Source organism: Lontra canadensis, unplaced genomic scaffold, assembly GCF_010015895.1.
Source record: "Lontra canadensis isolate GAN:19392208 unplaced genomic scaffold, GSC_riverotter_1.0 scaffold32, whole genome shotgun sequence".
Lineage (NCBI taxonomy): Eukaryota > Metazoa > Chordata > Mammalia > Carnivora > Mustelidae > Lontra > Lontra canadensis.
The window spans coordinates 12,809,220-12,824,064 of NW_022631026.1; the positions used below are offsets into that span (position 1 = coordinate 12,809,220).

At 36.8% G+C, this 14,845-nt stretch overlaps 1 protein-coding gene across 3 annotated transcripts in view; it reads right to left on the reverse strand.

The window, feature by feature from the left end:
• Positions 1–14,845, reverse strand: part of SMC6 (structural maintenance of chromosomes 6) — a 75,444-nt gene that overhangs the window by 11,784 nt on the left and 48,815 nt on the right. For all 3 annotated transcript variants that reach the window (XM_032866882.1, XM_032866880.1, XM_032866881.1), the window contains exons 21-22: positions 4,980–5,117; positions 3,909–4,054 (exon numbers count right to left, since the gene is read on the reverse strand). In XM_032866882.1, the coding sequence (XP_032722773.1) occupies positions 3,909–4,054; positions 4,980–5,117 (284 nt within the window). The remainder of the gene's footprint in view (positions 1–3,908; positions 4,055–4,979; positions 5,118–14,845) is intronic.

Here is a 14,845-nt window from a genome sequence, read left to right on the forward strand (position 1 = left end):
ACAGCTGGGCATTAAGCTCTGCCAACACCAGCCGGAATAAGACAAGGTCAAAGAGGCAGAGAAGGCAGGGTCCCTCGGAAGTGCTATTGCAGACGGCAGCAGCTCACTGGAAGAGGAGAGGAGAGAAGGTTGTTGACCGAGTCTGAAAGGCAACCTTGGCCAAGGCTCCACAGCTCCCCACCACAAGCTCATTCAGATGCCCAGTCCAGGAAAGTCCACGTAAAAAATGAGTAACACAAAAGGCACAGGTACAGTCTCCACACACATATATTAATGGAAATAGGCTTGGGAAAGAGCAGTACCACGGTCCCTACAGACAAAGAAAACTCAACGGAACAAAGCTGTCACAAAGCCGATGAAAACTGTAATTGAAAACCACGAATTAGAACAGAACATGACGTAAGTTCTAGCAGGAAGAGACACCTCAAGACATAAAAAACCTGAAAGAATAGAGAAATCAAAGTACTCAGAGAACAGGTAAACAACAGCAAGTGATAACCAAGTAAGAGGAGGCAGTTGGTGAGGACCTGTAGAACCCAAGCTGGGAGAGGGGAAGGGTTTGGACAAAAAAGAACAAGGATATGAAGACAGAGTGAGGAGATGATGCACGGGGAAAAGCGACAACAAAGAAAACACTCACAGACACAGAGATCAGAAATGAGAAAAGCAAAAACATGGGGAAAAGGAGAACATGATGAGACAGAATAATTAGAAGACAAAGGACATACAACATGTGTGCAACAAAGGCCTATGCAAAACCAACTGAACGACAGCACAGCGAACACGTACCAGTAAAATACAAACAAGAAATTTTAAGAAATAAGGTAAATCTACAGATTAAAAAAACACAGTGTACACCAAGGAAAGGATGACAGAATCTGACATTCTGGACAAGTTACAGCTCTCATCATAAACAGATGGTCAGGAGAAAAAGAATGTTCTATCAGACTGAAATATCCCTTCAAATTTAAAAGCTACAGACACACAGTTCTGAACATGCCAAAACAAAATGCATTACTTCACATGGCCGTTCTTAAGGATGCAATTAATTATAAGACAACCAAAATTTCAAATAGCTATGCAGCCCTTTGGAAAAAGATAAAATACATTCTTCACATCAAAAATACTGAAAGAAAAATGAAGTACATAAAAAGTTCACAGAAAAAGATACAAATAAATGGTCCTTAAGGCAGGAAAAGATGTTCAGACTCAGTATAAGTGAAACGGAAATTAAAATTACATTGAGCTATATTCTTCTTCTTCTTTTTTTTTTTTTTAAAGGAAATCTACCCATTGGCAAAAAAAAAAAAAAAATCTACGGTTATCACAGTTTAGGCTGAAGGGAAACAAGCCCTCGGACATTCTGCCCTTGGAAGTGCCAACAAGCACAGTCCCTGGAAGGGATTCTTCCAAAATGGAGTGAATTCTGTAAAAATACCCGAATACACAATCAGACACATGTACAAAATTATTTACTGTGACCACCATTTATAACAGACAGGGATTAGATTAGAATGCGACTATTCATCAGTAGGAGATGATTCAATACCATGTAATTATAAAAAGCAATGAGAAAAAAAAAAAGCAATGAGAAAATACCTGTGTACTGATATAAAAAGATCTCTACAATGTATCATTAAATCAAAGAAAGCAATCTGTCCAAGTTTATTTACTGCGCTACCTCTTGTATCTGGCAACAACAAAGAATAACAAATATGCTCACATTACCTTGCATCTACATAAACGATGAAAACGTATTTAATAAATTTAATTAGGTAAAAAGAGAGAAAAGTGGTAGAGATGAGACTGGAGAGGGAAGTAGACAGCCGTCACGGGTCCTCACTTCCAAGATGACCAAGAAAAGAAGGAATGATACTGGACGTGCCACAGAGGGCCCTTCCATTGCCCCAGCCTCGCCTGTGGCGCAACCCAGGATGAGGCTATTAAGTTGCTGATTCATTCAGGACATTAGTTTGCTGCGTCAGGGATACTGCCAAAGTGAGTGTCTTCCGCGGCTGGGTGCCTCGGAGCCTACAGGGCTGAGCGAGCCATGCTCTTCCCAGCAGAGCAGCCGGGCACCGCTCACAGGACCCAATACCCGGGTCCCCGATGTGGGCCCATGGGCGCTGCCCCTCGACCTCCAGCAAGTGTGGTGGAAGGAGCCAAGTTCCTAAGGACTGAAGAAAAACTCTGGAAAAAAACAAACTTGGAGATTATACTTTATTTGTGTGTATGTATGTTTATTTAAAAAAAAATTTTTTTTAATTTAAATCCAATTAACATATAGTGTATTGCTAGTTGCAGAGGCAGGGCTCAGTGATGCATCGGTCTTCTATAACACCCAGAGCTCACTATACAACGTGCCCTCAATGCCCCTCACCCAGTGACCCCACCCCTGTACCCCGCCCCTCCCCAGCAACTCTCAGTTTGTTTCCTATGATTAAGAGTCTCCTATGGTTTGTGGAGATTATACTTTAAGAGCAAAACAAAACACATGAGGTATTAATCTATTGTAAAGAAAAACTACTCTTACTATGTTTGCGTTTCCTCCGATTGTTTTCCACTGTTTCTGTAAACAAAACTGAGAGCATTCCTGTTCTTGAACTTTATTATAAAAAGCTCTCCATAAAGTTAAACAGATGTACTTTTCTACTATAATTCAACCAGCGTCCTATAGTTGCACATAATTTCTAATTTTCCAGCTTTAAATAAATACTGCTACAACAAACATACCCAGGCACAAATAGCTTTTCTCGTTTTGGATTATAATAACAAAAATTATTTGGCCAAATTGAAATTTTTGAAGGTGTTTGACATAAGCTGCCTTAATGCTTTTCAGAAAAACTTCAATAATAATCACAGCTAACTTTTTATGTATCCCGATATTGTTTATTAGGGACCAACTCATTTAATCCCTATAAGCACCCTACAGCTATAGTTTCCCTGTCTTACAGATAAGAAAATTCAGGTTCAGAGAGATTAGGTAATTTGCAAAAGTCCCATAACTGGAAGTAAAACTGCAATTCAAACCAAGGTATTCTTGCTTGAGAAACTGTGCTTTCACTACACTAACATAGCTTCCATTCTTTTTTTTTTTTTTTTAATATTTTCTTTATTTTTTGACAGAGATCACAAGTAGGCAGAGAGGCAGGCAGAGAGAGAGGAAGGGAAGGAGGCTTTCTGCTGAGCAGAGAATCCGACATGGGGCTTGATCCCAGGACCCTCAGATCATGACCTGAGCCGAAGACAGAGACTTAAACCCACGGAGCCACCCAGGCGCCCCCAGAGCTTCCACTCTTACCACTAATCTAAAAATAGCCATTTCTCTGAAATCTCACTGACATGAGACTGACACGTTATTTTTCATCTTGACATATATGAAAATGGCTTCTAATGGTTCTGGTTTGGATTTCTTTTAATGGCTTGTGAAGTTGAACATTTTTCCTATATGAAACTTATAGGTATAAAAATGGCATTTATGTTAAAATATCATTCCCTAATGAGTTTTCCCACAGTTCAGAAGAAAAAATGTTAATTATTTTTCTTAAAGATTTATTTAAAAAAAAAAGATTTATTTATTTTAGAGAGAGAATGTGTGTGTTTAGGGGAAGGGTAGAGGGAGAGGGACAGCGAATCCTAAGTGGACTCCGCACTGAGCACAGAGCCCCATGTTGGGCTCTCTGGGTCTCAATCCCATAACCCATAAGGTCAAGCTGGACACTTCACCGACTGGGCCACCCAGGTGCCCCCATTAGTTTATTATGAATAACACATATATGAAAAACGAGCTTGTTATAACTATATGCCATAGCAATACTCAAACCAAACTTAAGATTTACATATAAACATTTATTTTTTATGTCTTAATATATATGAATAATAAAGCAGAAAAGTGACCAACCACTTACCTCATTATTTCCTCTCTATCTCCATGACTAGCATGTTCGGCTTGTATCTTTTGTCTTAATCTATTAATTTCTTTGTCCAGATTTGATGCAGATTTTTTTACTTCTATCCGTTCTGGGCAGATTTGTCTTGCTTGTGACGTTTTCTCCTAAGGTTATAGACGTTTAATATCTTTAAAAGTTTTATTTGACATAGTAATAAATTGTACTACTTGTGCCAACAAAAGCAAAGTAAAATTCTGAACTTAGGATCAGACTTTTACATGTATTTTAATTACTTTTACTATCAATGTTATTTAAGCCTTACATTGAGAGTTTAGACTATACATCTTCAAGAGAAAATTGCATTACTATGCACAACTTTAGTAATTTGTAAGATCTCCGTATCTTCCTAGTGAAACCAATTTCAAGTGGCAGTTATGAAAAGTGTGGCAGACAGCTTTCTATGTTTTAGAATGGCCTCTGAACACCAAATAGGACTGAACACATAAACAAAAAGACCCTCATATTCATAAAATATTAAAAAACTCAAAGCACCTTTACATATAGTACTTATATTACATTCACAACATTCCACATAGTCATAAACAAGTGAGATAAGAGATCAGAGTTTAAAGGCTTTTCCTAAGAAAAGTTGGAATCTCTTCCAGTTAGACCAAGGTTGCCTTCAACTTCTCGTCTAAAAACAGGGCTGCTGCTGACAGCTGTTAAAAAAGGTGTGTAGGAAGCAGGAGCTGAATTTCAGCCCAGTCCACACCCATGCTGCTCAGAGGAAGGGGTGCCTTTTTTTGACATAAAGTTGCTGTCCACTTGCCAAGCTGGGCATGTAAGGAGCTAAGTAGCTGAGAGCAAGTGTCACTTTCCAAATCATTCAGAGGCATGAGATTAAACTTGCTGTCTGACCCAGAGCCTTCTCTGTGGTGGGTCGTCTCGCTGATTCAAACAGCCATCGCTATACGGAACAGATACTCATCAGACAATGTGTCTATATTTGGAAAGACAACGTTAAGGAAAACACTTTAACAGCCCTGACTGAGGTGGTAAACAAAACATAAAAGAAAAATGCTAGATAACCTCTAGTTCTTTTTCTTTCATATCGAGTTCTCGTTTCTTTTTATTTAAAGTATCCAAGTGTTCCTTCTGTTTTTCCTCGTAATGCCGCTTCCCTCGTTTTTGGTTATCCACTTCAGAATCAGCAAGGTTTAATTCATCCTGTTTAAAGAAAGCCAAAATAATCTTTAAAGAAAAGATTGTTTTAAAAAACAATTACCAGCATAGGTACAAAACTAACTGATAACAAAGTGGACAGGGTTGTTAATGTTGCTTCCAGAGGCAAGTGTGAGTGCTCATATCCAGGCGTATGAATGCAAGTGAAGGGTTTCCACAAATTAAGAAGTCACATTATTATATTCAAATCCTAACATGAAGTCTCCACATATTATGGTGCTTTCAACTATATTTTGGGAAATAAGATAGTTTTGTGGAAAGTCAAAAGTTTTAAGCCTGAAAAGACTTAAGACAATCCAAGTGCTGGATATTTAAAGAGGTGATCTGGCTTTTTAAAAAGGTGAGTCACCGTGGAAGAGAAAAGGATGCAAAGATACTTTTCAATGACCTATTTATCAGTCTGGAAACATAACTCACAATTTTAGCAGTTTTAAGATGCCATTAAAAATAAAGAATAGCAGACTATGATAAGGTAAAGATGCATATTACAAGGCACAACAGCCACTGGAAAAAGAAAAGAGTTATGGCTTAAAAACGAGTAGAAGAGATTAAAAAAGGGAACACTAAAAATTACCAGGCTAACCCCAAAAGGAAAAAAGAGGAAACAGGAATAAACACACAGGAATTAAAACACAAATAGCAGCTAACCTTTTTTTTAAAGATTAAATGCTTTCTTTTTAAGACCAAGTACAAGGCAAGGATCTAGTCCCATTCTACTCAACTCTGTATTGCAGGCCCATGCTAATTCAATGAAAATGTAAAAAGGAAAAAAAAATGTAAAAAGGAAATAAAAAGCAAAGATATCGGAAAGGAAGAGTAAAACCACATTTAAAAAAAGAGATGACTGGAGCGCCTGAGTGGCTCAGTCAGTCAAGTGTCCAGCTCTTGGTTTCAGCTCAGGTCATGACCTCAGGGTTGTGGAATTGAGCCCTGCGTTGGGCTCCATGCTGAGTGTGGAGCCTGATTGGGATTCTCTTTCCCACTCCTTCTGTCCTAACCCCCCCAAATACATAAATATATAAATCTTAAAAAAAAAAAAAAAAAAGGATGATTGTATGAAGAAATTTCAAAGGAAAAGCTTTTAAATTAGTAAGTTTAGAAAACTCACTGGATACAAAACCAAAACAAAAATCAGTAATATTTCTACATGTTAGGAATGATTTAAAAATTACTTAAAATCTATAAAATTCACTATAGCATCAAAAACATCACACATATACCCAGAATACATAAAGAACTCTTAAAACTCAAAAAGAAAAACACATAACACAAGTGAAAAAAAGGCAAAGCTTTGATCAGACATTTCTCCAAAGAAGAAACACACATGAGCAATATGAACACAATTTGTTCAACAGTATTAGACATAAGGAAAATGCAAATCAAAACCACAAAGAACATTTCATTCTTAGGGGCACCTGGGTGGTTCGTTAAGCATCTGCCTTTGGTTCAGGTTACAAGCCCAGGGTCCTGAGGTGGAGCCCCATATCAGACTCCCTGCTCACCCAGGAGTCTGCTTCTGTCTCTCCCCACCCCCACTTATGTTCTCTCTTGCTATCTCTCTCTCAAATAAAATCTTAAAAAAAAAAAAAATTCACATCGAACAATATGGTTAAAATAGAAAAGGCATACAATAACAAGGATGTGAAGGAACTGACACTCAAACATCACTGGAGGGAACATAAAGTGGTACACTTTTGAAAATAATTTCAAAGTTTCTCAAAACAGCATAAGTGTGTGGCCCAATAATTCTACTTCTAGGTCTTTATTCAAAAGAAATAAAAACATGTATATGAATGGTCACAGCAATAGGACCTGAAGTACCATCAACCGATGAATGGATAATAAAATGTGATTCACAATAATAAAATGGCATATTACTAGGGCATACAAAGTTACAAACTGCTGATACATGCTACAATGGGGATGAAAGTTGAAAACATTATACCAAGTGAAAGAGTTCGGTCACAAAAGACCACATATTGTATGATTTCACTGACATGAAATTTCTAGAATAGGCAAATCTATAGAAACAGAAGTAGTGGTTGATTAAGTGTGTATTCTGTACACAAATATATTTTGTCAGATGTACATAGAAACACTTCTTTTGAGGAACTGTGAGAGGTGTTTAGTTTTAATTTTAGCATCCACATGTTCATATACCAGTGTATCAAAGTGCAATTGGCTTTTGTTATGTTTATCTTGTATCCTGTGACTTTGCTGAACTTATTTTTTAGTTCTAGGAGTTTTCTCGTAGACTCCGTGAGGTTTTTTTTCCAAGTAGACAATCATGGCATATCAAATAGAGTTTTATTTCTTCCTTTACAATCTGTATATTATTTCCTTTTCTTGTCATATTGCACTTGCTAGAACTTCCAATACTACCTACACTGAGTAAATATAGCGAGACAAACATCTTTACCTTCTTCATGCTAACTAGGTTGTTTCTGGTCTTTAATGTGTCAGAACAAAATCTTTCTGTTTTTCCAAGGACTTTTTAAAAAAATCATGAATGGGTGAATGCTATCAAATATTTTTTCCTCACTGATCTATGATTTCTCTTCTTCAGCCTATTAATACGGTGGAAATAGTCTTGCATCTCCAGAATAAGTAAACCCCATGTGGTCACTGTGAATAATATATAATAAGGATATGTATTTTATATAGATATAGATTTTAAGATTTTATTTATCTACTTGACAGAGAGAGAGAGAGAGAGATCACAAGCAGGCAGAGAGGCAGGCAGAAAAGGTGAAGCAGGCTCCCTGCCAAACAGAGAGCTTGATATGGGGCCCAATCCCAGGACCCTGAGATCATGACCTGAGCCAAAGGCAGACGCTTAACCGACTGAGCCACCCAGGTGTCCCTATATATTGTTTTTCTAATGAATTGTTCAGTGATGTAAATTTCCCAAATCACTTCAAAATTTCTCTCAATACTTCCTCTTTGGACCCTGGGTTATTTAGAAGGATGATAAGTTTCACATATTTGGAAACTATCTTTCTATTAAAAGATTTTTAATTGATGATCTTTTAATTAAAGATTTCTAGTATGAATGCATTATGATTAGGAAACACTCTGTTTAATTTCAGTTCTTTTAAACTGCTTTTATTTTAATGGTCCAGGAGATAATCTATCTTGGTGTACATGCCACAGGCACTGGAAAATGAGGTGTATTCTGCTGGTGTTGGTAATCTTCTCTAAGTACTAGATCCTGTACGTTGATGGTGCTGTTCAATTTTCTAAATCCTTACCGATTTTCTGTCCTATCAATTATTGAGGGAGTTTCGTCATATTTTGCAGGTTATATGTTGGTGCAGCTGTGCTGTTCTGGTGCACACATTTACAATTGGTATCTATTCTTGGTGGATTAACCCTTTTGTCATTATATAATGTCCTTCTCTGCCTCTGGTAATTTTATTTTGAAGTGTACCTTACAGATTTTAACACAGTTACCCCTGCTTTCATTTGATTATCATTTGCAAGATATATCAACTTCCATTTATTTTCACCCTGTCCATAGGTTACATTTGAATTGACCTTGCAGATAACATATATACTAGTCATGTTTTTAACCTAATCTGCTTATATCTGTCTTTTTTTTTTTTAAGATTCTATTTATTTATTTATTCAAGAGCTAGAGAGAGATAAAGAGTAAAACCTGCTGGTGGGGGGAAGGGGTAGAAGGAGACGGAGAGACAGAGAGTCTCTGCACTGAGTATGGGAGACTGATGCAGGGCTTGACCTCATGACCTGAGCCAAAACCAAGAGTCAGATGTTTAACCAACTGAGCCCTGTGCCTATTATCTGTCTTTCAATTTTTTATTTAGACTACTTACATTTAATATAATTATTCATATAATTAGGGCTTAAGTCTGTCATTTGTTTTGCCTTTTTATCTTCTTTTTCCTGCTTCATGTGGGTTAAACATTTTTTTAAAATTCCACTTTGATTTGTCCATATATAGTACTTTTGAGTGTATCTCTCTGAATAGCTTTTTTGTGGTTGCTCCAGGTATTATATATATATTTTATATATTTAACAATATAGTCTACTGGTCATAATTTTTACCAGCTTGATTATAAATACACAAGTCTTACCTCCAGTTCTAGCCCTTTATGCTTCCTTATTTTTTAGCATAATTGTCTTAAAATATTTCCTCTACATATTTTAGAAGCATCTCAGACTCAGACATTATTAAAATTTTATTTGGTTTTAAACATAATTTTAAAAACTTGAGAAGGAAAGTCTGCTGCATTTACATATATGTTTAACTTGTTTTTTTTTCCTTCCTGATGTTCCAAAATTCCTTCTATTTTTTTCCATTTAGAGAACTTTTAGCCATTCTGTTAGAACAAGTCTGTTGGCAACAAGTTCTCCAAGTTTTCTTTCATCTGAAAATATTTCAATTTTTCCTTTACTGCTGAAAGATATTTATGTTGCAATTAGATTATGGGTTGGCTGGTCTTCTCTTTCAGCACTGGAAAAATGTGCGACTTCCATGTGTTCTCCATAGTTTCTGATGAGAAACTGGCTATCATTCAAATATTGTGTTTGTTTCCCATAGAGGTAAGGTTTCTCACTTAGTTCTTTTAAGACTTTAGCTTTCAGAAGTTTGACTATGATGTGTCTTATTGTGGATTATCTTGGGTTTATCCTGTTTGGCGTTCACTCACTTTCTTAATATGTAAATTCAGACTCTTTGCCAAATTTGGAAAGGATGCAGCTATTATTTCTTGGAGCACGTTTTTAGCCCTGTCCTCTTTCTCCTCTCTTTTGAGGACTCCAATGATACAAATGTCAGATCTTTGGTTATATAGTCTCACAAGTCCTTAAAGTGTTATTCATTTTTTTTCAGACTTTTTTCTTTTCTCTTTTTTTTTTTTTTCTTTTGCTTGGTTCAGTCTATTTTCTCTCTGTTGTTCAGTTTAATAAGGGACAATAAAGAAAAATTATGAACTACATGTTCAATACATATGATAAATGTCAATGAAACAACACAATCCCTAAGAAGAAAACTTAAATAGTTCAGTATCAACTAAAGAAAATGAATTCATAGAGAAACCATAGGCCACAAAAAAAATTATAGGCCAAGATAGCTTTGCTGGTATATTCCATATGTAAAAAAGAAATAATTCCAAATCTGCAAAAACTTTCAGAAAAGGGAAGGGGAAACACTTCCAAACTTATAAGGCCAATACACCCATAATTAAAAAAAAAAAATCAAACACATCACAAGAGAATCAAAGACCAATGAATAAACACAGGTCAAAAATCTTTAAGAGGATGTAGTATATATACACACACACACACACACATGCATGCACACACACACACAATGGAATGTTAGCCACAGAAAAGAAAGAAATCCTGATGTTTGCAACAACATGGATGGAACTAGAGAGTATTATTCTAAGTGAAATAAGCCAGAGAAAGACAAATACTACATAATTTCACTCATATGTGTAATTTAAGAAACAAAACAAAGGGGAAAAAGAGGGAGAGGCAAACCAAGAAACAGACTCTAACCTACAGAGAACTGACAGTCACCAGAAAGGAGGGGGTGGGGAGATGGGTGAAATAGGTGATGGGGATTAAGAGGTGCACTTGTGATGTGCACAGGATGTTGTATGAAGTGTTGAATCACTATGTTGTACATCTGAAATTAATCTTGCACTGTAGGTTAACTGGAATTCAAATAAAAACTTAAAAAAAAGTCTTCACTAAAATTTTGATGGATTTAAGAACCACCAAAAGAAGGTTTAGACTGGAAGATAGTTTGTTCATTTACTGTGATATACAAATACTTGTACACTAACGGTCAAGGCAGCTTAATTTATAAAGCCCCCAAAATAAATATTCAATTTATAATAGCCCCCAAACTGGAAACCTGTATGTCCCTCAATAGGTAAATGAATAAACAAACTGTGACATAGCAAATATAATGGAACACTATTCAGCAACAAAAAGGAATGAATGATTCAAGTAAAAATATAGATGAATATCAAAATCAAAAAGAGTAACTTTTATTCTATTCACTTTCAAAATATAGTGTGGACGTATGTGCTAGACAACGTGTTATATCCTGAAGAAGGTCAAACCAAAAAACAGTAAGAGTATATAATTTGTGATTCCATTATACATAATTCTAGAAAGTGTGTAGACTATAGTTAATAGCAAGGAGATTGGTAATTAGGGACACGGAGTGGGGTGAGGACAGAGAGATTACAAGGGACATGGGGAAACTTTTGAGCGTGAAGAACACATTCCATTCTCTGTGGTTTCACAGTTTATACATGTCATTACCTATCAAACTCTATACTTCCATGTGTATTCACTACCTATCAATTGTCTCAATAAAACTGTTTTAATTCAAAAGTGTTCTGATTTGGGGTGCCTGGGTGGCTCAGTTGGTTAAGCGTATGCCTTTGGCTCAGGTCATGATCCCAGGGGCCTGGGCTCAAGCCCCACATCAGCCTCTCCCTCTCTTGCTCCCCCTCTCTGTCAAATAAATAAATATTTAAGAATCATTAAAAAAAAAAAAAAAGTCTTCTGATTTAAGGACCACCAAATTAAATTTTACTCAGTGTGTTGGTTTGTTTTTTGGACCTAGCACTAGCCATACACACTGTGATGATCATGGTCAGCCTCAGGAGCTACAGTAAGAAACAGAGAAAGAAATAAACACCAACCAAAACAGTCAAAACAGACTCAAGAAAGACAGAATATTTGGAAGTAACCCAAAAGGAAAAGAACTTGTGAGGTATCTAAAAACTGAAAATATTTACCTCATATAACACAGGATATAGGCTATCTTCTACCTTAAGACTAGAGTTTATTGCACCTTGTTCATACTGCTAAAAATAAACTATCCCCCAATCAGAGAAAGACAATTATCATATGATCTCACTGATATGAGGAATCTGAGAAATAAGACAGAGGATCATGGGGGAAGGGAAGGAAAAATGAAATAATATGAATGCAGAGAGGGAGACAAGCCACAAGAGACCCTTAATCTCAGGAAACAAACTGAGGGTTGCTGGAGGGGAGGGAGGTGGGAGGGATGGGGAGGCTGGGTGATGGACACTGGGGAGAGTATGTGCTATGGTGAGTGCTGTGAATTGTGTAAGACTGATGAATCATAGATCTGTAGCCCTGAAACAAATAATACAGTATATGTTAATAAAAAACAAATAAAACCCGAAAAACTATTCCCCATGGTAGATACCTGATTATAAAAGGGTTCTATGAAAACTAAAAACATGGTTACATCGATGGAGAAAAGCTGTTCCTTTACTTCAAACAGAATTTTTAAAAGTGGGTGCAACTGATGTAGTAGGAGACATTACAGTTAGAAAATTGAGTAATTTATGAAACAGGATGTTTGAATCATTTGTGGTAGGAACTTTCACACTGAATATGCCCACGTTCGTTTCAGGGAGCCAAAGAGTAAAGTGTTTCAGGCCACATTTGTGCGGGTAAATCTTCCCTCCCAGCAACCGTGGAAATGTACAGACTTCACTTGTGAAATAGGATGAAAAGAACCTGATCTGGTCGCTACCCCTTCCTCCACATTTTCCATGACTGTTTGATCTGTCCTTGCGCACTTCATAAATGTATGTCAAATTTAAAACCAAAAGTGAAGCAAGAGGGTATTTTATTTCATTTCATCTTATCGACGGAATGAAGGGCTACCGATATGAACAGCCAGTTAACGACACCCATCCTGGGTTAGGTGAGGATTATGAGGGATTAGGTCTAAAATTAAAGTCTGATGTAGCAGCCCTAAACCAGTAGCATTTCTAACCTTTAAGAAGTTACAGACTTTAAAAAATAGGCTGGGATAGTAGAAGGAACATAATCATTAAAAAATGTTACTATCTTAGATGCCTATGAAAACCAGAAAACCAGTTTTACTCCATGACATTAGATAAATTGTTACAGTGTTATTACTGGCACTTGTTTCATATAAACCTGTATCAATTATGAGGTTTTAAAAAACTATAAAACATTACATTGGAATTTTTAAAAGCAGATGATCACCCATCATCCAAACAAGCTATCAGAAACTGAGAGGGCGGGGCGCCTGGGTGGCTCAGTAGGTTAAAGCCTCTGCCTTCAGCTCAGGTCATGATCCCAGGGTCATTAGGCTCTCTGCTCAGGGGGGGCCTGCTTCCTTCTCTTTCTCTGCCTGCCTCTCTGCCTACTTGTGATCTCTGTCTGTCAAATAAATAAATAAAAATCTTTAAAAAAGAAACTGAGGGGGCTTCCTATTCTAATAATGTAGCCCATCTCTTCTAGTAGGCTCAATGTGGGTCATGTTCCCCGTCCAACAAATTCAACTTGCAACTAAAACTACAGCATTAAGTTTGCAGTATAAATCTAAACAAACTGTTCAAAGTGAGGAAACTATTCCCCATACCAAAATTTCAATGACTATATATCTAAACAGAGCCCTTTAACCCTCACCACAACATGAACAGTTGTCCTAAAAGCAAACAGATCACATCTAAAAGCTGCTAATGTATCATGACGGCAGTGTCTCAGGAATTAAATTATTTTGTTAGCCTGTTGGTCCTGCTGTTATTGATGGGCTAGTGCGACACGACACTGGGGAGGAAAAGCCTCCGGGCTGCTGGCTGACTGCAAGCAAGTTCACTGAAGGACTCACCTCTTGGCTTTCAGTTATTTGCAGCCAAGGCAAAGAGCTAAGATCAAGAACCCTCACTGCCCTCTGCCCGTATTTTCTGCTCTTAAACTTTTTCAAACTCCCAATTCCAGGAGTTGCGTTAGCCTAGAGGTCCCTAAAAGAACAGAACAGAGCTCTTCATCATTTCTTGTTTTGAATTTTAAATTGTCTGGGATGAGTAATTTAGGTGCTGATCTTTCCTTTCCGATGTTTTAACATATCTCATCATTTTGATTTTAAGTCACCCTGTTCTGTCCCTTACCCATTTGAAATATTTTTTTATCCCACCTTTGTTGTGACTTCACTGCTCTAATTCCTGAGTGCTGAATTCTACCTTGTCTATTCCTGATGGTTTTTAATATTTATCTTACTCTGTCTTACTTCGTTTTCTTTTAAAACTAGTCTTGTCTTTTTTATTTTAGACTTTTTGCCTTTTTCTTATTTCCTGTAACAAATGCTTTCATAATTATTTTTCTCAATATTACCTTCAATACATTCTCCTTCCTCACTATTTTAATATTGAAACATTATATTTTTGGGGGTGCCTGGGGGCTCAGTTGGTTAAGCATCTGCCTCAGGTCATGATCATAGGGGTCCTGGGATTGAGTCCCATGTTGGACTCTCTGCTCAGCAGAGAGTCTGTTTCTCCTTCTAGCTCTACCTAATGCTCCCCCTGCTTCTGTGCTCTCTCTCTCTCAAATACATAAATGAAATCTTAAAAAAAAAAAAAAATCAAAAAACTTTATTATTAAGTTTCTCAATCTTCTTAATCAGCTAACTTATCAGTCTGTTTTCCCATTTTTTATTCTTATCACAAATAAAAAGGAGTTAAGTTGCTCTGGGTTATACATCAGGCAGGACCCCAGGCCCTGGACAGCAGTTCCAGAGAGACCACAGCAAACCATTTTTCTAGGCAGCACATCTGGCACCTTCCTTTAATATTCTCCTGTAAGTCAGGCTTTCTAAAATTTTCAGTGGACACAAGTATAGTAAAAGTTATATGCACAATTCTTTAAAGCTATTAAAA